At 36.8% G+C, this 24812-nt stretch overlaps 2 protein-coding genes across 7 annotated transcripts; both read right to left on the reverse strand.

Annotated features, from left to right (window-relative positions):
- Nucleotides 1-1901: 1901 nt before the first annotated feature.
- LOC110792058 (oxysterol-binding protein-related protein 4C) lies at nucleotides 1902-15165 on the reverse strand. 2 transcript variants are annotated; one of them, XM_021996855.2, is made up of 7 exons: nucleotides 14987-15165; nucleotides 8455-8616; nucleotides 7423-7668; nucleotides 5458-5554; nucleotides 4039-4324; nucleotides 3006-3108; nucleotides 1902-2275 (listed from the first exon to the last, which is right to left on the reverse strand). In XM_021996855.2, the coding sequence occupies exons 1-7, from the start codon at nucleotides 14987-14989 to the stop codon at nucleotides 2021-2023; spliced, it is 1152 nt and encodes a 383-aa protein (XP_021852547.1). In that variant the 5' UTR covers nucleotides 14990-15165; the 3' UTR covers nucleotides 1902-2020. The 2 variants fall into 2 exon arrangements, with proteins under 2 accessions (XP_021852547.1, XP_021852546.1); XM_021996854.1 differs by lacking the exon at nucleotides 14987-15165 and having other exon boundaries at nucleotides 8455-8622.
- Nucleotides 15166-15939: 774 nt separating this feature from the next.
- LOC110792057 (subtilisin-like protease SBT2.5) lies at nucleotides 15940-24562 on the reverse strand. 5 transcript variants are annotated; one of them, XM_021996852.2, is made up of 11 exons: nucleotides 24381-24562; nucleotides 23402-23618; nucleotides 22166-22310; nucleotides 21677-22071; nucleotides 21048-21143; nucleotides 20893-20965; nucleotides 20151-20436; nucleotides 19015-19340; nucleotides 18545-18812; nucleotides 17707-17991; nucleotides 15940-16863 (listed from the first exon to the last, which is right to left on the reverse strand). In XM_021996852.2, the coding sequence occupies exons 2-11, from the start codon at nucleotides 23590-23592 to the stop codon at nucleotides 16457-16459; spliced, it is 2472 nt and encodes an 823-aa protein (XP_021852544.1). In that variant the 5' UTR covers nucleotides 23593-23618; nucleotides 24381-24562; the 3' UTR covers nucleotides 15940-16456. The 5 variants fall into 5 exon arrangements, with proteins under 5 accessions (XP_021852544.1, XP_021852541.1, XP_021852542.1 ...); XM_021996849.2 differs by having other exon boundaries at nucleotides 24316-24562; XM_021996850.2 differs by having other exon boundaries at nucleotides 23402-23634; nucleotides 24316-24562.
- Between the last annotated feature and the right edge of the window lie 250 nt (nucleotides 24563-24812).

Here is a 24812-nt window from a genome sequence, read left to right on the forward strand (position 1 = left end):
CTTGATCTACACAAAAAGAAGAAATAAAATATGAGATTCAAAGGGATAAAGAAAGGGGAGGCCAACACCCCAACTGAAGCTAGATTTCAGCAAAGAAAACCTCACCCCTGTCATATATCCTACTGAGACCAGCAGCAGCGAGGATGACCTCCCGTGTGATATAATGCAGGTTCGGAAGCCAATACATCGGCTCCCGAGCCGTCTTGGCTTTAAACCACTCCAGCTGCATGGCGTGGTCGGGGTTCTCTCGATCAACAGGACCAACCCGCGACATCGAAGGATCCGGCTTCACGAACCACTTTGGCGGTGAGAAGTAGTGAGGATGCTTCGGATGGACGGGAACACGAACCAACAGCCATCGCTCTTTCCACCCGTGGACCGAGGATACGTACGGAAAAGCGGTCATATAAAGATCCTCGCCTTTCCTTTAATTCTTGTTGTTGATGGCCCACCAACCAGCCTCGGCATTCGCATTCCTCACGAGCTCATGCATCTCTTTGAAAACCTCGACTGACGGCTCGTAGCCGAGGTAATCGCACATCCAGCGATACCCCACAAGATGGCGCATGGACTTCGGGGTCAACTGACCCAATGAAACGTTGTACTCCTCCAGCACACAGGCGATGAACGGATCCAAGGGAAACCGAAGCCCGAAGTCGAAGTGGTGGAGATACACAGGAACGTACTCCGCCGGAGTACGAGTCACCCTCGCATTTTTCTGCTTCGGGAGCTCGCACCAATAGCCCAAGGCATGTTGAATGCCATACAAATCCTCGGCAAGCCGATGATACCTTCCTTTCTTGGCATCCACCAGCCACTTCCCATCAACTGCCACTCCATCAGGGCCAGCAATCTCGGACTTATCCTCGTAGAGGCTAGTAAGCCTCCTCAAGGGATCAGCCTCCTCCCACCGCCTCGGAAAGAGAGAACGGATAGGAAAGCGACCTGTCACGCCAGCCCCCTGACTTGACTCGGCACGAGCCTCGTTCCCCGACTTCTCTTCGGCACCAGCCTCAGGAGATGCTGACCTCGGTCCTTCAAAAGCAACCCTATCCTCCTCCCCACTAGAGGAGGACACCACGCCAGATTTCTTCTTCCATCTTCCCCCAGCCATGGCAAACACCGGGAACGCCGAAGATTCACAGAAAGGAGTAGAAACAGAAAAAGGCGAAAACGGAAAACAAATTACCTTGCCAGAAGCGGAAATTGCCGATGAAGTGAACGAAGTAACGTCCCGAAGTAAATTCGCAATGAATATGCAAAGATCTGAAGAAAACACCCAAAGAAATTGCCGGAATTCTGAAGATACGAAAGCGTTTTAGTGAATAAAGTTTGAAATGAAGAAAAAGATGCGGTATTTATAGGCCACGTCCTAAAAACCGCCCAACTTCCGCTCTCCACACTTGTCACTCATCCGCGAACCCGCATCATCTTCCCTTCGAAAAAAGAGAAGACCTTTGGACTTCCTACAGTTGGAAACCCACCCATTTAATGCAAAATGGGCCGGGTCTGGGGGGCATGTTGTTTGGGCTCCCAATTGAATATCAATTGGGCCATTAAGTCCAAAGCCCAAGGGCTCACAGCAACAACATCAAACCCACTACAGTCCAAAAGGCTATTCAGCCGCCAATCAAGGCCCAAGGCCCACTTGCAATAAATAACCTAAGGGCATTTATTGTACAAACACTATAAATAAGCCGTCATGGCTCACTTACCAAGGTACGTCCATTTCACGCCTTAAGACTACTCTTCTAGGGAATTTCTCTCTCTAGAATCCGAGCATTGTTCTTACTTAGGCATCAGAGGGACTTTCCTCGGAAACACCCCCGAGGCTAGTAACTTGCTTATTGTGCAGGTTGATTTGGACACGATACATTCGAGCTAGCAAGATCTTCAACACATACAAAAGGGCCTTCATTCGAAGCCCATTGTTTCATCTACTTCAACACCGGAACACGGAGTAATAAATTAGATATATGTAACATCATTTTTTTGTTAAGCAAGTAGCCAAGTAGAAAGTTCAAATAGGGAAACTAATAGGAGCAGGTGGAATGGTGTTTTGTTTAGGTATGCAATCCCAGCCATCTTCCAAGGTGTAACACAAATCAAAATGCTTTGGAACCCAAATTTCTCCAATGGATTTCCTTTGTTTATGGAGCTCTCTTTCTTTTTCCTCCACCGCTCTCTTTGCCTCTCTTGCTTTATCCCACTCTTTGCTTATTATTCCTTTGCTCACTTCTGCCCATACTGCTGCTGATTCACTTTGCCACACTCCCTGAATATTATGTGGGAAATAAATAAATTAAATTGCAGTTCCGGCATCAAAATTAAATGGCAATAAGAAGAAAGACAATTAAAAACGTAAATAAACAACACATAATTTAACAATGTGGTAACTACACTCACAGGCAGAGGAGAAGAGAGTTGTATTGATCTTGAAAAATACAACTAGATTATGACATAGAGAGTTTATGTACTCCGTACTACTCTTTTACACAAATACGGAAAATTTCCAAAAAATAGGCTCAACAGATAGTCCTAGCACAGAATATTAGATCCCATGTTGGGTTGTTCGAAAGAATGCGTAACCTATTCAAGGGATATTTCTAGATTATAAGTTTGTTAAATTACAAAGTACTGCGTTCAATACTTCATTTGAGTAAGAGAATACTATGTGCTACGTAGTACTTCATCCGTCCTTAAAAATGGACCCATTGCCAACTTTAAAAATTTTACTGTGACCATGAATTCTCATTCGCTTATACTACGTAATAAATAATATAGTCGTGTGTGATATTGTTAGATTTGTTTCAATATATATTTTGGAATTTCACTTTTTATAAATTTTACGCATGTAAAGTTAGAGATATTTACGATTTAATTCTTGTTTTAAATACCGAATGGGATAATCTTTTAGGGGCAGGGAGAGTATATACAAATTTATCAATAAGAAAAAAGGGATGGGCAAAATGGGGAAGTAATAACACTTTTGTAATATGAGTTACCTTTGGATCCCTTAAAGTCGAGGAAGGAAGTTTAGATATAACATCTTTGGCATTGTATAGAACTTTAGTCTTCCCATCGATAACATCCTTTATTTTGACAATCCTGTAGATAAATATCTTTGAAATCAATATCACATTAGTGGCGAAACCGGAAATTTTAAGTAATATTAAGGATTTTTTGTCATTTAACAACTTAAAAAAATTAGTTTTTGTAATTAAACACCTTACTTATTTTTTATTATATTTAAACACCTTAAAAATCTAAAAATTTATAAATCAACACCGCTTAACGATTTTCATAAGAAAAAAACGTTGATTTTTAACCATGATATAGCTCCCAAAGCATAATTTGATGGTAGAAGGAGTTGTTTACCACCATATCATGCCTTGGGAACTTTAGCATAGTTAAAAACTAATGTTTTTTCTAACAAAAATCGTCAAGTGGTGTTGATTTCTAATTTTTTTTGTTTTTTAAGGTGTTTAAAAACAATAAAAAATAAGTAAGGTGTTAAATTACAAAAACTAGTTTTTTTAAGGTGTTAAATGACAAAAATCCTTAATAAGATAATTATCTAAATTGTATTAATTTTATTTTTTCTAATAGATGCGAGGTACTTATTTTTAAAAAGTTGGATGGTCAGCCAACAACCCCAAAATATGGTTTATACACTCGGGTGCACAATGCTCACTGTGTACCCTGTTTTACAAAAAACATATAGTTCAAATACAAATAACATATTGTTCATACCCAAAGAACATATAGCCAATGAACATATAGTTCAAATCCATAGAACATATAGTTTAAATATTTCACTAGTACATGTACATTGAAATCGTTCTCAATGTTCATTAGATTTTCAATAAATGTTCATTAGGGTGCACAATGAGCACTGTGCACCCGGGTGTAAAATCCAAATTGCGCAACAACCCTTGTATCAATAAAACTACATTTTACACACTAGCTCCGATCCTGCTACTAAATGGCAATACGGTAAATAAGTAAAAAATATTATATATAATAATGCAAGCGCACCTGTCCCATTGGCCATGAATTTCATATAAAGTCTTAGATGAGTGCATGATCTTTCCTTTAATAGATCTGTTGCCACCTCCAAATCCCATAAAAGAAGCAGTTTTGAAGGATAATTCAGCTTCAAGACCTGTTTCTTGGCATTTAATTCTCACATTTCCAACCCAATCAACACCAAGCTTTGGCAATAATCTTATCAATAATTTTGGAGAGTTCATCACATAACTTTCTCCTTTCTGTACAAGATTTAGCTTCCTTTTCCCATGCACCACAGTTTCAACAGTTGTTCCTTTAATCAGAGGGGGGTTAAACATAATTAGGGTGGAAAAAAGAAACTTAATCATAACAAAATCCGTGATTAAGTAGATTCCCTTATACTACGTACGTCTTTAATTATAAGTTTATAACCAATTAGTTAAAAAGTCGTATCAGTGCACAAGACTCCCGCGGTTTAGCACATGGTCTTACAAACTAGCTAGGAGGGTTCACATGTACGCAACTTTATCCTTATTTTCATAGAGAGGTTGTTATTTGTTGAGATCCTATCCATTAATAATTTATAATCCGAGCAATACTATACCATGGATCCGGGACCATAATACATTGATATACCCATACCATAGCTTTGACTTTGAGGGTATGTGCAATTGTGCATGAAAAAGTTATGGGCACAAACAAATTATTTAGGATATTTTTGTTCAAGGGGAAGTTAGTATGCAAATACTTCTAAAATTCACACCATGATTTTTTGACGGGAAAAATTAACACCATGATACTCTTGCATATTTGCATCCATTTCCAACATGGTCGGACAATATGTCAATATATAGTAGATTAGTAGAGTAACATAAAATTAGTCCATCTCGTTAAATATTCAAAATAGGTCGGTCCTTAAGATCCGGTCTGGTCAAGGCTTTATATAGGCCGAGGCTCATAGAACAACTCTAGTTGATTATTACGGTTAAAAAATGGATTTGGGTTGGGCCGGGCCGTACGAAGTAAAAAAAGAAAAAGATACCACGGTTCGGTAGGAGCATGAAGTCGTGGGCAATCGGTTAGGCTTGGGTCACACTTTTTTGGGAAAAAAGCAGCTAAGTATGGCACGACAAAACACATTAAATTTAGTGAAAATAGGCTTAGCCAAGAAGGCACGACACAGCACGTGAGCTTAGGTCGTGCCTGTATGTGCCATCTTTTGAAATTTTCGGTCCTTCCCAGCCTGCACAAACAAGTGGGCTCGGGCATGGCCCAGGCCCATATAGGCCCAAAATGCATGGATGCGGCACAAAGTACGGCATGGTCCAGCCCACAAACATATTAAGATACGGTCAGTAACTCGCAACGACGATTCAATGAAAAACTTTAGGTTATTGGTTAGATGAATAATGGTAAAACACAAACAGAATGTGGCAAATTGTATACCCTGAAACTTGGGGACAGCATGTTGGCACCAAATGAGTTCGATACCGTTGGTCTCATCAGTTGCATGCAGTGCTGATACTGGTGGGTGATGAGAAACCTACAAACAGATTAGGGGGAAATATCTATGAAAAATTAATTATCCAATTGTTTTGTTCTTTTGAAATTTAGATTCAAAATGTATACAATTTCAATTCTTAATCAAGTTTATTTTACTAATTGCAATTGTTTCTTTCCGAAATCCCAACTCCGCATATAATGTACGTTCAACTCCGCATTCAAAATGTACGTTCGTTTATTTTAATTCAACTCCGCATATAATCATAACAAGCAACTTCGTTCTCCTATTATTTTAGGGTACGTTCTATTAACCATATTTAAACTTATCATAAGTTATTTTCCAAAATGATAAAGGTCGCAACATGTGACCTTTAAGCCGTGTCACAATGTTGACATGGCCTGCTTATGTGTCATAATTTAAATTGGAAACCAAAATATTTAACTTATATATCATAATATACATGTTTTAAAAAAAGTAGAAAAATCTTAATATTCTAATTTTTTTCCTTCTTTATGTCGACTACCTTATTTACATATTTTCATAGTAAAAATATTGCATTGATAGTAAAAATATTATGATGACTCATAGTCTACGTGGCGCCTATATGACTAATTAAACTCTGACACGTAAAATTACGACAATTAAATGTTGTCGCAACTTGCGACCTTTATCATCACCCAATTATTTTAGTTGTAAATTTAACTTTAAAACACTTAATGTTCCTGAATTTATTATCTTAACTTAACTGGGAAACATAAGTTGAAATAATGTAAAGAGGACATGCCTAGGGTTTCCGTCGAGCAAAAGATAAAACTCTTCACAAAGTTCTTATAATTAGAACTTCAAATTTTTGGTATCAACCAAACAACTTTCAAATTTCTAAATTTATTCTAGTTAGCAATATCATATCATACCAATTGTCTTAGCCTAACAGTTTAGATTGAGACATGTTTATAAAATGTCACATGCTCGAATCCCCGCTTCCCCATTTATAATTTGTATTGCACTTATATTCCACTCGCACCAAAACATAAAAGTGATTAGGGGTGTTCATCGGTCCAAACCCGGACCGGACCGGACCGAAGATTGAATTTTTATAATTCAAGACCTTCACCGGACCGATTATGCTTGGACTGAACCCGGACCAGACCGAAAAAATCAGTCCAAAACCCGGACCGGACCGGTTTGGACTGGTTGTAGACCTATTTCTATATACTTTTTATTTTTTCTAAAAATTATGGTAAAAAAGAAAAAATATATATAAAAAGTCAATTGTTTAAGGCCTTTTTCGGAAGCTAAAATAAAATATATAACAATACAGTAATATTTACAACATATTAAAGGAGCGAATTACATTTTTAAATAGTACTTATTTTATTTTATTAAGGAAAAATCGATCCGGTCCAAAATCGGGTTTTTGGCCGGGCCAGACCGAAGACCGAAAATTGATATTTCTCGACCCGGAGATCGGACCGATTGCCTTCGGTCCGGTCCGATCCGATCTGAGTCGGTCTGGTCCGGTCTATTTTTTGATCCGGACCAATTTTTGCACACCCCTAAAAGTGATATCATATATCATTCCAAACGTAGTAACTCACATCATCATGAAACATGAACGTGCTATTAACCTCAAAACTATTTTTTAATTCACTCAAACACTTTATGGTATTTCCTCCGTTATTTTTAGTTGACATATTACATGCATGATAATATTTTTTCTTAAGCATAAATCACAATTGATAGCTAAAGTAGATTATAATAAAATTATTTGAATAATGTCAAAAGTCAAGCCGTGTCAACTTAAAAGGAACAGAGGAAGTGTATATATTTAAAATGTGTGGTTAACAATTGTTTGATTATTAAATGCACAAGTGAAAAAAAAAGATTGAATAGATCGAGATGCATACTTGTTCAAGTAAGACATTGAGGGTGCCTCTAGAAGCATGATGAGTCTCACCAAGAATGGGGTTGTACGGGGCAACCCCAAACATCAACGGACGAACGGTTGATATGCTCCAAGCAACAACGGCGATCATCCGATCATCGGCAGTCTCTCCATTGGCACACTTGCTTAGCATGTCCTTGTTCACACAATATACTGATTCTCCATAACATTGTAGGTGTGATTTTGGCAAGTTAAACAATGGAGGTAGCTACATATACCAAGTATATAAAACCCATTAAAATTAATTCTAGCTTTAAGGTAAATTATACAAGTACATATGTTACTATTAATCATATTAATATAAGCTAAGTTTGGATGAGAGTTTGATCACATATAAGTCTAATTAGATCCATCTTAATACTAATTTATGATATAAGGGAGTAGTCCGCTTATCTTATATGTTAATCACAATCCCTCCTCTTTTTCCATGTCAACTTGCATGTGGGTTATTACAATTGACAATAATCTTATAATGGTATTTGGGATATGACGATTTTAATCAAATAAAAACAAGTTTTGAACTTGAATCATTCATTCTAATATACAAATAACTTAAATTCCTGAACAGTACTACCTTGGTTTTAAAATGATCTTAAGAGTTATAAGTTATTATTTGATAATTATTAAAACAAATGAGAGAAAGTGTGTAAAAAGGTGGGTGTTAATAATAAAAATATGGATGGAAATATAATATGTAAAAATGTGGAAACGGGTAAAAAAAGATGAATAAAGTGAGTGGAAAGATGTAAATTTTGTGTGTAACGAGGTGAGATGGACTTTTTCATGTCCAAAAATAGTATACAGTACAATGCAAATACTATTATGAAGTGGCTAAACTGTAAATGTAAATATTATTTTGAGACGGAGACAGTAATAAATATAGAGTATAGTCAAGAAAGTTTTACATGTTATAATATTACCGCTAAGTCACTAAATATTTTATCGCGTGAGATTCAACCAACAGAATTAATCATGTTAAACGTCAAGAACGAACCTGAAAACGAGTAAGATCAGCTCCTGGTCGAACATTGTTGAGGAGACTAAACACCATTTGAAGAACATTAGGGGGCTTGTAATCATTGTTGGAATCCCCATCTAGAGAGACTGGATTTGTTAAAATGACATCCCTCTTCTTCTCATTCTTCAACTCTTGGACCTGCATATATGACATAAATTAACATTTGTATTTAACCTTTGTTTGACCATTAATAACATAAATGTGCATGATAATATTGCAATAATCTTAATTTTGCTTTGTGTTACTTCGGGTTACGAGGAGATGTTTAATAAAATATTATTGTATTTTGCAATCTCAACCATTAATTTTATCCAACACATATACTATCAACATTTACTTTGACAGTTACTTTTGACCCGCTACTTTGACAATTATCCACTATTCAATTGTTAAAAGTTACCCGCTATTGTTAGTTTTGCTAAACAGTACCTAAAGGTATCTCCTTTTACTTAGCCGAAAGGTAGAAGAAGCTACTTGGGCTGGACCTTGGCCAAAAAATTAAGCCGTATTGGGCCTAAGTGTCGGGTTAGGCATGTGATAGGCCAAAGTTTAATTGCCCAAACCGGTTGGGGTGAGTCGGGTGACTATGGCCTAAATGGGCCTCAAATTATGCCCAAAGCCCATAATGCAAAAAGGACAAATCCAGCATTTTTCGACCCGGACCATGCTTAATCAGCTCTAATTTAAAGAGATTTATATATATATATATATATAATATATATATATATATATATATATATATATATATATATATAAGGTAAGAAAAAAGACTTAGGTTCCCCTTCGCACAAGGGTGAAACCTAAGCGGTCACTTTGGACAATATTATCTAAGTTAGGGCTAGAGTTCGGGGTGATACACATTGGTTCAACAATAAGATGTCCTACATTAGCTATCCAATCTGCTGCTCTATTTGCTTCTCGGAAGATATGCTTGATATGGGTAGAGTGAAAATGCTGAAGAAGAGTCCTGCTATCTTGAATAATGTTTTGAAGCTTCCACGGGGGGTTCCAGGTTCCTTATAGCGAGTTGATCACAAGTAGGTTGTCACCTTCGATGTAGATGTCTTTGATATTTAGTTTGATAGCCTCTTGGATGCCCTTATGAAGGGCAAGGGCTTCTGCCATGTAGACTTGCGAGTTACCCAGGTTAAAAGATTTGGCGATGACCGTATCTCCATTGTTGTTTCTGATGATGATACCTCCTGCTGCTGATGAGTCTTTGCGTGATCTGTCGAAATTGAGTTTGAAGGCGCCCAGTGGGGGCGGGAACCACTGCACAAGAATGGGTTGTGGGGTGGTTGGAAGAGAGGTGGAAGGATGATGAGTGTTGAAATGGTTACCTCTAAGTTGTTGTGAGTCAATCTGGAGTCTAAGCTCCCATTCTTTGAAGATGTTAAGAGCTTTAAAAAAACAGCGGCAAGGAGAAAGCTTATTGTTGGAGAACACTAAGGCATTCCTTTCCTTCCAAATAGTCCAGCAAACGGTAATGAACTTCCTGAGCGCAACTTGGTTCCGTCTAAGGTAGTCTAAAGTTTTGAAGAAATCCGTCATAGGGAAGGAGAAATCGAACCAATTTTTAGTTAGTCTATGCATCCAGACATTTTTTGTGTGTTCACAATTGAGAAAGAGATGATTAATATTCTCACTGGCATGGTTACATCTAGGGCAACAACTTGAGGGAATAATTTTCCTATGAAAAAGAGTTTCTTTAGTTGGAATACTTTTGTGGCAAATTTGCCATAAAAAGATCTTTAGTTTTGGTGCTATATTGAGTTTCCAAATCCATCTAAACTCTCATTTTTTATCGAAAACTGGGAGTTCGTGGGCAAGCCAGGTAGCGGATTTAACTGAGAACTCTCCTGAGTTTGTGCATCCCAAAATAGGGTTGTCAGGCACTTCATTAACAGGGATAGGGATCCCTTTAATTTTTTGCACCAACTCAGGTGTGAGGAACGAAGAAAGTTTCCTTATATCCCAATTTTTGGATTCATCAATGAACGAGTTTACGTAGACGTCTCCCCTACTAATATTTGGAGAGTTGCATGGGAGATCAGAAAGGGCATATTGACCAACCCAGTTATCTTTCCAGAAATTGATGTGATTCCCATTGCCTATCTTCCATCTAATTCCTTTCCGCAATATCTCCCGCTGGTTTAAAATGCTGATCCAAATAGGAGAGTCTTTAATTTTTCTTTTAGCAGAGAAAAAATTTGTGTTCTGAAGATATTTTTTCCTCATGATTTTTGCCCAAAGGTTATTTTCGTCTGTTAGGATTTTCCAGCCTAGCTTTGCGATGAAAGCTCTATTCAGAGGGTAGGTTCTTCTTAAACCTAGCCCTCCTTGATCCTTAGGCTGACAGACTTTATTCCAGGCAATGAGAGGGAGTGCATTACCTGACTTGGATTGGTTCCAAAGAAATTGCCGATGGACATTATCCAATTGGTGGCACGTCTTCCTTGGAAGTAGGAAGGAAGAGCAAATGTAGGACGGGAGGGCTTCAAGGTTGCTTTGAATAAGCGTTGTTCTACCCGCTTTGGATAGAAAGTTAGCTTGCCAGGAGTTTATACAGCGTTCATTTTTTTGCATGATGCGTAGATAGTCAGATCTTGTAGGTGTGAAATTTGAGAAGTGAGCTCCCAAATATCGACCTAGAGACCCAGATTTATTCATATTAAAAATGCTGGCAAAGGCATCTCTCTTGGGGTGATTGATATTCTTTGAGCAGATAATAGCTGATTTATGGAAATTCACTAGTTGACCTGAGAGTTTACAGAAGTCAATGATGACTTTGAGTAAGTTATGGCATGCGGAATTAGTGGCTTTACATAAAAGTAGGCTATCGTCTGCAAACATTAAACATGGGATTTTTGTAGTTTGTGGTGCTATTTTAAATCCGAGCCCTAGATTAGGTCTCGCACTGGCATTATTAAGCATGATTATAAAAACTTCCATGCATAAAATAAAAAGGTAAGGAGATAGCGGGTCTCCTTGTCTTAAACCTCTAGACGGGGTAAAAACATCCGTGGTTGAGTTGTTGACTTTGATAGAGTACGATACTGTAGTCACGGTTGCTTTCACCCAGTTTATCCAGGTTGTCGGAAAGCCCATTTTGTCAAGAGTTGCCCAAAGGAAATCCCATTCTATTCTGTCATAGGCTTTTTCCATGTCCAGTTTAAGAGCACACCATCCAACTTTGGATTTTGATTTCTTAAAAACATTGAGAATCTCCTGGACTAAAAGCAAATTATCATGGATGGACCTGCCAGGGGTGAAGGCGTTTTGGAAGGGGCTTATGTGTTTTTGAAGAATAGGACTTAGTCTAGAGACTAGGAGTTTAGAGATAGCTTTATAGATCGTGCCGCAGAGGCTGATTGGTCTGAAATGGTTGGGGTTCTCTGGGTTATCATTTTTGGGGATAAGAGCTATAAGAGTGTGATTCAGGAAAGGCGGAATTTTTCCGTGCGAGAAAAAGCTCTTTATTGCTAATGTAACTTCAGGGCCGATTGTTTTCCAGTAGGTTTGAAAAAACTTTGGCCCAAATCCATCTGATCCTGGTGCCTTGAGCGGGTTCATAGTAAAGAAGCTATTTTTAATTTCCTCGTCTGAGAAGGGGGCGATGAGACTAAGCCTATCGGAATCAGAAATTAATTGTGGGAGAAATTCTAGGTTAATTATACGCCCAGGCTGAACGGATGTTTTGAATCTATCTTGAAAGGAGTTAAAGAGGATGTTTTGAACGTTCACTTGACCCTCCTCCCAATGGTTGTCAGCATTCTTTAGTCGATAGATGTGGTTTTTCGCGGCTCTATGTTTCATGAGTTGGTGGAAAAATTGATTCAGCCAAGTTTTTTTTGCAGAATTTTTCCACAAGTGCTGTTTTTGTAAGAGGATCCTTTCTCGTTGTTTGAGCATTCTTAAAAGGTGGTTTCTCCAAATAGGGTTGAACGGTTGGGTTATAAGCTTATCCTCGAGTTCTTGTATTTTATCTGCATTAGTTTTAAGTTGCATGGTCTTGTGTGAGAATTTTCCTTTGGCCCAATTTTTTAGGTCGCCTTTTATGTTGGTTAGTTTGGATCTTATTCTAAAGAATCTTGAACCTTGAGTATTGAAGTTCCAATGCTCTTTAACAATTTTAGCTGGTTCATCCTCGAGAGTCCAAGAATTTTGGAATCTAAACAATCTATTCACCATAATGGTCTCTGAGTTGGTATCAAAGAACATTGGGGCATGATCTGAGCTAGTAAAGGTACCATACTTAACTGATGCGTTGGGGAATCTATCAGTGAAATTGTTGCTTGCGACGGCCCGATCTAGCCGTTGATACAAGCCTGGGTGGGATTGGGATTTCCAGGAGTACGATTGTTGTATGCACGCTATGTCTGTCGCATTTGAACGAGTTAGAAACCTTGGAAGTCTCTGGCATTGTCTTTGAGTGACTGGATTGCCTCCACATTTATCCAAATGATGTAAAAGTTCGTTAAAGTCACCGACGAGGATCCAGGGAATATGAATGTTTTCATAGAAGGTAGATATCAACTCCCAAAATTGGTCTTTATCGTTGTTTTGTGCCGGGAAATAAGCCCCAGAGACAAGAATTTGCTCATTGGTTGGTTTATAAAGGATGTTAAGGTGAGCACATCTATCTAATAGAGTGTAGTTTTGGACCAGGATCGAGTCGTTGTTCCAACAAACCCATAGTCCTCCACTATGATTAATCGGATCAATAATTATATGCTTTTGAAAACGGAAACCTTTAATTACATTTCTACTTGTTCATTGATAAATACTTTAATTAACTTTTACACAACGATAAATTTTTTATCATAAAATAGATATTATATAGTTTTAAAACATTAATGATATGTTTGGTTTGACTAAAATGGTAAGAAATTAACTTATCTAAACTTACTTTTACTAAAAAAAACTTAATTATGTTGAATTATTTGGGAAAAAATTATTTTTACTGAAATAAATTCGGGAGTAAAATAATTTGAAACGTAAATGTATTATTTTCCCAAAAGTGGGCTGAAATTGGGCCTCTGTCTTTATTGCAAACATTGTGTTTGCAACTTGGCAAAGTTGCAAAAAGTTGCAAATGAGTCAAATGACACGTTCATGTTCATCATGTATAACAAAGTAGAATGAACACGCCACAAAGTAGTGTGAAAACAATCAAACGTTACCAAAATATGAAGTGTAACATTTTTCTGAAGTTCTATAAATGGAATATAATTGGCGTTATTTAGAAATTGCTTACTTGTAATTTGTAAGTTGAACAAAATCGCATTATAGGACATAAGACAAAATTTTAATTATCTTAAAATAATACGTGTGACTATTTTTACAGATACAACTATACTTCTTAGACTCATCTATACCTAGTATTTAAAAAGGATAACCATAGATAATTAGATGACACGTGTCACCCCCATTTTTCACCCATAAATGTATTTTTTGTTTTTCAATTTTTCCATTTTACATCTTCAACACTACTTCATCTTCGTCATTCAACACCCATTTTAACACCATTTAATTCATATAGGAGTATTCATTCAACATCTTCTGACTACTCCATCTCTCTCTTTAACGCTAAATTTTAATTCACCATCTAATTTATATATTTTCTTAACTTTTAAATTTCATCTATATATAAAACCATATATTCCCACTAAAATCACAAACCATCAATAAATTAGCAGTTTAAAAGACAGCTTAACAACACTATATAATTAGCCTGTTCATTGAACGGGTTCAAAAGCTAGTTAAAGAGTAGTAAGGGAGTACATATGCTTCTAAAATTCATATATTTTGTTCCACAAGTACATTTTGTAACGAAATAAATTCTAAAAAATCCAGATGAATTTAAATAACAAAAAATCAGGTGAATACAACACGTATTTTCTTACAGCTACGGACTAATACTTTGTATTATTCTCCGGTTGATGAATTAATGATGATTGAGGGCGGTTGAGTGATTAGTATTTAAATTATACTACGTAGGTTCTAATATAATATAATCATAAAATAAACTACTCTTAGACCCAGAAAAATAATGTGTTAAAAAAGTAGAAGAACGCGTTATTCGCAAAAAGTACGTATAATGTAAGATAACAATTTGTAATTGTATGGATTCTAAACTATTCCATTAACGATTGGTTGAAGCTTTCTTAACAATCTCTCTATTTGACCTTTCTTTTTCCACCACCCTTTATAAAGTATATAAATAAAACCCCTCATTTTTCGTATCAAGGGAATTACCGCGTGATAGGAAAAGAAAACGAAACGAACAATCTAAAATATCCTTTCAAATGAAAATGAAAGACAATGACTGCTTTGATGCCGGACTTATACATTATTTTTCATTATCATTATTTATTGTTCGATGTAAGAATCGTAAGAACAAAAACAACGACCACCACAAAAATGGAAAGGAACAATAGCATAATAAGCAAGAAATGATAGATAGATAGATAGATAGATAGATAGAAAGAGAGAGAGAAAAACGTACCATGGAAGGGTGATGAATGATGATGATAGAGAGCGAGGAAAAACGGGAGGAGTTGTGGGGGTGACGAAATAATTATTGATGGGGTTTAATTGGTTAATTAGGGGGGATGAATGGTTTAATTATTAATTTAAAGTGTGTTTTTGGTTCTTAAAATTTGGGGTGGGGTGGGGTGGGGTGGTTGCACGGATTCATATATATAGAGGATCCACAAGTACTCCAACATATCAACTTTTGAAATAGTGATCAATATTGTAATGGATTTTCATACTAGCTTAACCATCGTACTTTCTCCGTTCTAATATTATTATACAATGCAGGTTTTGTATAAGAATTTATAATTGGGTAAAAAACAAATACAAATTTGCTCGTGTAGTTATACATTAAATAAATCAACAAGTGTTTAAAAACTTTAAATATAATGATGTAAGGGTATATTAGGTACTTATAATGTGAAAGCAACTGTTTATTTCCTAAAATGTAAAAGGTGCAATAGTTGTGAAACTTCCTTGGAACGTATTAAGAGCAAGATCTAAGCAACAATTTCATTAAATAGAGAAGACCTCCCTCTCATATTTAGGTGAGTATGAGCAAAAGTCTTAGAATATCAAAACTCTATTTCAGACGATTAAACAACTTTTATCTCAAATATTATTTTTTTATTACATTCTTTTTACAAGTCTTGAATGACGACGAGGGGTAACAAGAATCTAAAAAATTAAAAGTAAATAAAAATTAATATAAAACACTTAAGCTCATACTCCACTCACGTTGCTCAAGTTTGTACTCCCCTTCAAAAAAAAAGTTGCTTTAGTTCATTCCTAAAAAGTTTCTCCATTACTAAAAATAATCTTGTGGACCACAACTTCACTACCATCAAAAATTAAAATTAAACCGTCTTGGGTGGATTTTATTTTATTTGCAGGACGAAGTTTTAAATTGAATACAGAAGACAATTAACGAATCAAATGTAAAACTTCTAAAGAAATAGTGAAATTACATGTACAAGACATTCTTACACGAATCAAAGCTTCCATGCTCCACCTCTCTTCTTCATTATGGAAGCTTTAAAATTATGTTTCAAATACTCAAAACACTTGATAATAATATTACAACTGATCATTGAACTTACAATACTTCCTTCTTGCGTTCGCTTTCCCCCGTTACCACTGCCTCACAAGCTTCTTTACAACGGCAATGACCAGCGGAAGAGATCAAGCTGAATCGGTCTATACTATAATTAATCTAAACACTAATACAACAACAAAAATTAGCCACCAAAAAGGTGGTAACAAAATACTTTACTACCTAGGAAAGGAAACAAGTAAGTTTCCTACTTATACATTCCCAGAAACCTTGTTCGATATTTATATATAGCAGTCTTCTCTCTTATTTCCATGTCATAAAGAATACTGTATGATCTAAACCTCGTGCTTTAGAAGGACAAGCTTGTGAAACTTTCCCTAAATTGACCTATCGTTTGTAACCCTTAGCTACTACTGGAATCTTAACCTTGTGACCTCGGCTTCCTTTTAAGAAGACTTGGCCAAAGCTGTAGGACCCGGTCACTGAACGGACAGTCAAGGAAACTGAGAATTTCCGTGATGCACCTGGAAGTAAAGTCATGGCAGGAGGGTTTACCTCGATGGCAATTGACGGTTCCATCCTTGCTGTGATCGTGTATGTTTCTTCCTCAGCAACATTGGTTACAGTTCTTGTGACAGTTTGGGTTCTGACTAGGTGTGAGATTGCTATTGACGGTGTGTTGAGATTTGATGGATGGCCCATGGTAAAATTACAAGGTGATCTTGTGTAGTTCCTTATCTCGTGAGGGTTGATTCCTGGTGTGGTGCACAAGAACCCCAAGTAGTCTGAATAACCTAGGAAATCAGTTGAAATGATGGAAATGTCAAGTGGTATAATAAACCAGGAGTATTATGTCGAAATTATCATGTATTTAGAAGAATGAGAAAGTCGTTCTTTGACTGGAAAGAGAAACTAATCCGCAAAACACAAGGACCACTTTCAGATCCGTAAATATCTAGGCTCACTTGAAGTCTTGAATGTGTGTAATCAAGGTGTTTCTTTCTCTATATCAGGCATGCTAACAACTTAGGGTACATTCTATTCACCTGCCTTTCACTTATTTTTTCTAAACTTATATTATCTAAACTTATCAAAACTTATTTTAGTTATAAATTGTACTTGAGTAGCCCTTATTTTTCCTGAACTTATCTTATCTTATCTGAACTCATTTTTCTTGAAATATGTGAAAATAAGGTGAACAGAACAAAGCCTTAGGCCATACTGATTTTTCAAGCATTTTTATACTTTGATGCTTTAAATGTTATATCTTTTGCAATATATAACGATGCCTGAGAAGTTGGTCTAAACCCATCCATTAACTATTCCAGTTAGCACAACCCACTGTTAATGACAAACTTCTGATTAAGCACGTTTAACATTTCCACCGAAAACTTAGTAATTCTCCATGGTATGTTCACTTTTGGAAATGACTTGCAGAAAGGGGTGTGGTATTGACTATTGAGGGCTGTTGATAAATCCAATGGTGAGAACCTGAGACTAGATTTTTTCGTTCTGCCCAGCAATCTACTAAAAGTAAGTATTTCATTTAAAATATGCCAGTTATTGACATCGGTAAGAAAGGATTCATACTAAAACTGCCTGAAAGCATGCTTTAGAAAGAAAATATAAGGACAAACCTGCGTCAAATATGAGTCCAGGATCTAGAGCAGCACGGGGATCAACATGGCCACTTCCATAATCAAATGGTGTAGCAGTAACCAAGGTCATTTCCTCAGACGATCCAGTGTACTGCTGAGCTTGAAGTGGTCCCCCAGCTCTATTGATCGTTGTCGTTGTAGTCATCAAAGCTGACTTAATAGCTGCCGGGCTCCAGGTAGGGTGTTTTTGCTTTATAAGAGCAGCTATCCCAGCAATATGTGGAGCAGCCATACTTGTTCCAGATATCATGGCAAATCCTTCCCCTGTTTGGAGAGTTAAATTAGTCTGTAAACAATTCACAACTCACCAATACCTTCTTCCTTAATTTAACAAGTTTTTGCCCCATACTGACAACATGTGAAAATGATTAGGTGCACCGTGCACCCAAGGACATTTTTATGCCCATTGATGGTCCCAATCACATTTTCTCCTCACATGTAAGGAGAAAATGTGAGAGGGTGCATGGTGCACCCGGGTGCATGTAATATGTTCTACAACAGTTGCAACCAACAGATGAGGTGTTCGTGTAATGGAACTTGCGGTTAGGTATCAGGTTCAAAAATAAATGCACTGCCCTTTGTTGTTTATTTCTATGTATGTTTCTTTAGTGGCCTTTGTGCCATATTTCCAAAGGAAGAGAGGAGTTGGGATAATAAGGTCAAACAACAGTGAATTTTTACTTCCTAGTCTCCACATGTATTAAGTTGGTTCCATACTTTAGTTCAGATTAAGAAATTAGAAGCTTGGATGTTCTCCAATTCCATGAGATGGGAAGTTTAGTTCTTAGCTGAGCATATCATAAAAAGACTTTCATACCTGCGTAGTTGGGTTCGTCAGTGCCGTTTGGTGCCCAAGCTCCCCATATGAGAGATCCAGGAGCCAAAATGTCAGGTTTCAGAAGATCTGCTTCTCGGAAGCTGTAGTCTTTTATGTTGGGACCCCTTGCAGAAAATAATGCCACTTGTGGGGCTGATTTGTGAAGAATAGCCCTTAACCCATTACCAATACGGCCTTTTGCTTCAAAGCTCTTTACTCGTCCAGTCCAATCCCGTGGAGTTGAGGCATTATAATAGTTTATGAGTTCCTAAACAACAGGAGATCACAAATTAGAATGCATTGTATTAACACCTTCTGGACAATGGAAGCCAAAATTAAGAATTGACCAGATTTAACATCCATAATTCAAGTTCCAACAGCCAAATGAAAAGAGCAATTGTTGTCTAAATATCAATTCTACTTTAAGACTCTCATTATAACGGATGAAAAAAGGATATCGTGATGGTTACCAGAGACTTGCTGACATCAGTCACAACAATGCCAGGAATACTGCTAGGGACAGGATCAAATTTTGTCCCGGGAGTAACACTTTCCACAGCAAGGACAAAACCAACAGCACCAAGGCTTTTGGCTGTCTCGGAAACTTTCTTGATTGACGCACTACCAACAACAAAATTGAAAGAATAGCCACATAGAAGAATCTTTCCCTCCACCAATCTTCTGTTCAGAACTTCAGGTCTCTGACAATCTGAAGGACTGAATCTCACAACAGATGAATCTAACAACACATCATTTGCCGAAACAAGGGTGTAACTTCTGTTGAAATGAGTGGCGGCTGCAAGGGGTAAAAAGACTTGCATCAGCCTCATATGTGTTCAGATACAAAACAAACAAAATAAAAAACAATCAGATCACCATTGTATATAGAGAATTTTTACATCTCCATAAATCTGATTGACAGAAGTGGTAGCTAAACAGGGACCATCGTAATAAAAGACACATGAACCACGGAGTAGCACATAGAGATAAAGTAAAGCATCAAAATTTCAAAAGACCAAAAAGGCATACTACAAGTCCTAGACCACGGACCTCTTCAAACATATCATAAAGGAGAAAGGACATGTAATGTGAAATTCATTGATGAATCAAATGCAATAAGATTGACATGATAACCATGTTTTTCTCCTTGACAAACTATTATATAATATGTATACAGCAGCGTTTCTGTCACTGTGAAGAAAAGAACTTGGAACAAGTCATATACGAAGTAGCTATCAACTTCCCTAAAATAAGCAAACACATCATAATTACTTGCAGAATGCTATGCAGCGTTCAGCTGACCGGCAACCAGCAAAAGCACATGGTTGCAAGTTGCAACATGAAACATATGATTCCAGATCTTCAGTACCAGAAGTAATTCAACCATGGAAATAATTTAATCTGGCTACATACAGATTATGAATCATGATACTATTCCATGCAACAGTTGTATAAAATTCTTTGAGCAAACAGCTTCAAATCAGTGCCATCAAATCAGTCACATCACACATTGAAGCTGAACACTAACAACTTTGCGAATTTAACTTGTTTTGGGCTGGAGGGATGGAAAACAAAGAAAAGACAAAAGGGTAAAAATAAAACTTACGTGAAAGTCCTGTACCAGCCAGCACTTTACCGTTTCCCAAGAAAAAATGATTTTTATATCTTCTATCATCAATTGCAGCAGCAACAGACGTTATCCATGGGCTGTAGGACAGAATAGTCTTTGGAAAAGGACCCCCATTTCCAGCTGCCTGAGCAACAAAGATACCTGCTCTAACAGCTGAGAGAAGCACAGCATCAAAAGGATTTAGAAAGGTCGATTTCGTTGCTGCTGGCGGACTGTTTGGCCCAACTGAAAGATTTAGGATATCAACACCATCATGAACAGCCTGCGAAATAGTGGTTGTGAGTTCAAGTATATTAAAATATAAACACGATCATGTATATTGCTTAGCTTAAGGACATTCTAAAGACATCATGAAGCGGTTGAAATTGAAATAAAAAGCAGCCAGCAGAATCAATACAAACTTGCAGACAACATAATTGACTAAATAGACCTTACGAAACTTTTTATTGCTCCTATTCTTCCCCAGTCAAATGAAAAAAAAAAAAAAAAAAACCTCCTGAGTACTGACTTGAATGTGATCATGTGAATCACAGCATAAAACCACACCATTACATGTCTCTAATAATACTGCAGAAATATCACCGAGCTGCAGTTGCTGCACATGATCTGATGATTTCAAACTCAGGCAAGAGTACAGAAGACTATACCCACAGTATTGACCATGAATGTGCAAAACCATTTCTGCAGCAGCAAAATTTGCACAAGTAATATTATATACCTGATCAATGGCAGCCATAACATCTGCAACAAATCCTCCAAAGAGTGGGTAAAGAGCCTTATAAACAGCAATTCTGCAACAAAAAAGAAACGTTTTATTCTCCAATTACAGTAAAATTTAAAACAGTCATGAGAATAATGGTCTGTATTTCTTACCTGGCACGAGGAGCCATGCCACTTGCTTTTCCAAATTCATATCTATGCATTCTGACAGGAATTCCATTGTTTCCAGCAGCAATAGAAGCTGTGTGACTGCAGGTTTATTGAGTTCACAGAAACAGAATTCGTCAATATCATTTTTCAAAACAAATTAAATCAGTGAGAGGAATTGGAAATTAATAAAAAGGTCCAATGTCCTTATGTCCGCCTAAGTTTTAAAAAAAATTAGAAAAAAATATGTGATAATGTGGCTACTTTTCATTGAAATTCAGAGATGTAAACTGTTCTGACAACTAACAGCCAGTTGATTTTTAAAGGTGACTAAAAAGGAAATGAAAGAAAGAGGGAAAGTTGTGGTTTTATGTTAGGTTTAAATGGTAAGAACGGTAAGGATTCCTTTTTGTCAGCTAATGGTGAAGGAATTGAAGTTTTTCACATTATTTTCATCCAAAGTCTGTTGTTTCGGAAGGAAAGTAAAGTACAAGTTTTAAACAGAAGGATTTCCTGTCACTTCCTTTCCTTTCCTACCAAACACTGAAAAGGTTTTCCTTCCTTTTTTTTACCATCCAATTACTTCCAATCAAATAAGTTGCAATAAGGAGCCCATTAAATGGGATGGTTCTGACCTTCCATGTCCGTCACCGTCTAAAGGAGAAGCGTAATCAACAGATGGATTGAATGCTCCAGCTGCTATTGCAGCTTTTGCAAAATGCTGAGCACCAACAATTTTTCCATTACAGAAACTTCTCTTTGTAACAGGATCAACTTCACATTTCCCCCTATACTTTGGAACGGGTCCATATCGTTCTGCATCATGAACTGCAAAGCTTGGATGTTCGGGATATATTCCTGAGTCCACAAATCCGATAACAATGTCCTCTCCTGCCTTGTCATGACCACCTCCTGTCGGCCAAACCTCGGTTGGGAGCCCCAGAAACTCAGGTGTATGTGTTGTAAGTTTTTTCACTTTCCAATCTCTTTCTACTGACTTCACACCAGGGGCTCTTCTAAGGGTTTCTACCTACTACAAATTGTGGTTGCATAAGTAAGAAGAAACAAACACGAACTAACATCAAAATATGTACTTATCAAACAAGACAAACATAAAGTTTCACCTGCTCAGGCGATGTATGAACTGCAAAGCCATTTATAAGGTGTCGATAGCTGTATAATTTGGTGTAAGTACCACCCTTGAACAGCAACCCAAGAAGCATATCATGTCTCTTCTCAAGGTGGTGAGCATATGATATGACAGCCTCACTGAAATAGACCCAGGAAATATAATAAACAAGTATACCTTCAATGTTGTGACCAGCATTACACAAAACAAAACAATAATAATGGCAAAATAGACGTTTAGTGTTGTCAGCTAGACGGTTGTTTAACATTACTTAGCATATGTTTCATAGCTGTCAATTGATTGAAAAGAAAACTCATCCATCACTCGTTATCTCTGTCACTTGAGTCTTTTTTGCAACCAATATCACTTGGTACGCTACCAGAAAACCATTAAGCTCGACACCACCACTCCCTGTTGGGAAAGCAGGCCCCTCCAGCACATGCGTAAAGATTGTTTGACTTTCGCTTATGAATTTTAGTTACCCCCTTGTACTACACATGTACTATAGTTAACTGCAATTGACCTAAACCTTCAAATTATAATGAACAGTTAGGACTTAGTCATACTACATTTCTCTTGAAAGAGGCTCATTTGTCACTAGTCATTCTTCACTAGCAGAGTTCATCTTTAATCGGCTTCCTAAATCATTCTTTTTAGTGCTTGATTATTGAGTTTAATCCTGAACTGTGATTGTTCCATGCTATTATCACCTAATAAGTTCCTCCTTTACTAGGTGGTGGACTGAAATCTAAAATCGTATCCTCAAATGACTTTCCTACATTCTCACAAAAAAATCCCGAAAAACTTCATATTTGTGGAATTGTGGTGAACCAAAAAGTATGAGGAATCCTTCAACCTCGGATGGTTGGGCCTCGCCATGGACCATATCATTTTATTATACCAAAGCAATATAATTTCAAAGATATCAATGCACTACTGTTGGTCTCATTTAAAAGAACAATCTAAAACTACCAAATCCTTAATACTGTGTGTATGAACTACCAAATCCTCATTTGAAATGTATGGGGACATTTTCGCATACATTTTCGACAAATTAGCACCTTTCAGCCAAGAACAGAAGTAAGATTCAGTAAACAATAGGCACAATCAAGTCTCAAGACTCTCAACCATAGGACAAACACCCCCAGTTTCATGCCTTTTATATAGGTCTAGATAACATAACGCTTAGCATAGCATTTGAAATATTCACCAGTCAGATGAGCAACATTACCTGGTAACATCAACCTTCTCATCAGTCTCAGAAGCAGTGGCTTCGAAACCGAGCACGCCTCCTCGGTAACTCACCACGGGATCCTCCTCAAGTGTCACTATGTAAATCTCTGCCTTCAGTGAAGCTAAATGGGCTAACAACACTACCACTAACAACCCAAATGTAATGCCCTTCATTTTCACTGTGGCCATCAAAGCTGATCAACAACACATCACCTCTGTTTATTCAAGAAACTACTCAAGTTTAGTACACTATACTGACTGACTGAAGCAATATTTAAGCAACCCACAATAAGAAACTTATTCCTTACAGAAACATAAACAAATTCCATGTCAAGAAAACATATTCATTAATTAACCAAAATAAAAACTAAATTAAATAACAAAGATATTTAATACCAATCATACACTTACACATATTCTGACAATCAGATTCTGCACAAGATCTAGATGATTAAGCCTACAAGATTTGCACTCAAAGAATTAAACAAACAGAAAAAAGCAAAAGTGAGTGATAGTATTACTGAAAGGGAAAGTTGTCTGCTTTCTTTTGTTTGTAAAATTATATAAGTGCTGCCTAATGTAACACACATTCAAGAAAGGAATCAAAACACCCAACTTCACATTCACATTCACATTCACATTCACATTCACATTCACATTAACATTCACATTCACATTCACATTCACATTCACATTCACTTTCACTTTCAGTGCCGGGGGTCGAATCCTGTCTACCTTATGTAACTCCCTCCACCCCAGAAAAAAGAAAAAAAAAAAAAAAAAAAAAAAAAAAAAAAAAAAAAAAAAAAAAACTATGCATTCACTATTACACTAACATCACAAGCAAAACCCACAAAAATGTACACCAAAAAAGTGAAGTAAATAGGAAAAAGATAAGATCTTTACACTCACATTAATCCAAAAAATTGAACCAAACCCAGAAATTGCAACAAAAATGGAATAATATCTGAAAGTACCCAGTTGTTATCTTTTGTTGGTTGATAAAATCCCAGAAAATTTTGTGATGTTATTGGTTGATTAGAAGGGAGAATGATTCAGTGGAGATGAGTAAGTGGGAAGTGAAAATGAGTGAAAGTGAAGTAAGAAGAGAGAGAAAGATAGGTAGTTAGGGTTTTAATTAAATTATAAAGATTGGAGTAAAAAAAACGCGCCAGACAAAGAAAGAGAACATGGAGGGGTCTCCCTTTTGGTCTTTTTGTTGTTGTGATTACTGTTCTTGTTCTTCGGAACTGGGACGTATACTCGGATGTATGATGGAAATTGCGTTAATTATGTTACGTGATTACTCGAATCTTTTTAGTTTTCACTAGATTTGTTAGTGAAATTATTGAAGTTTTCGGATTCGTATTTGTTGACTGATGATTGATAGCAACATAGTAGAACATTAG

This window comes from Spinacia oleracea, chromosome 2, assembly GCF_020520425.1.
Source record: "Spinacia oleracea cultivar Varoflay chromosome 2, BTI_SOV_V1, whole genome shotgun sequence".
Classification (NCBI taxonomy): Eukaryota; Viridiplantae; Streptophyta; class Magnoliopsida; order Caryophyllales; family Amaranthaceae; genus Spinacia; species Spinacia oleracea.

What these genes read in the sequence shown, in the direction of transcription:
- LOC110792058 (XM_021996854.1), bottom strand. Translation starts at nt 8,622, where the DNA reads ATGCAGGTCCAAGAGTTGAAGAATGAGAAGAAGAGGGATGTCATTTTA. An exon ending in TCAATGTCTTACTTGAACAA is followed by an intron (nt 5,555 to 7,422) that starts GTATGCATCTCG and finishes ATCTGTTTGTAG; the next exon opens with GTTTCTCATCACCCACCAGT. An exon ending in TGCTGTCCCCAAGTTTCAGG is followed by an intron (nt 4,325 to 5,457) that starts GTATACAATTTG and finishes CTCTGATTAAAG; the next exon opens with GAACAACTGTTGAAACTGTG.
- LOC110792057 (XM_021996852.2), bottom strand. Translation starts at nt 23,592, where the DNA reads ATGGCCACAGTGAAAATGAAGGGCATTACATTTGGGTTGTTAGTGGTA. An exon ending in GGCATGGCTCCTCGTGCCAG is followed by an intron (nt 20,966 to 21,047) that starts GTAAGAAATACA and finishes TTTTTGTTGCAG; the next exon opens with AATTGCTGTTTATAAGGCTC. An exon ending in TGGACTCATATTTGACGCAG is followed by an intron (nt 16,864 to 17,706) that starts GTTTGTCCTTAT and finishes CTGATTTCCTAG; the next exon opens with GTTATTCAGACTACTTGGGG.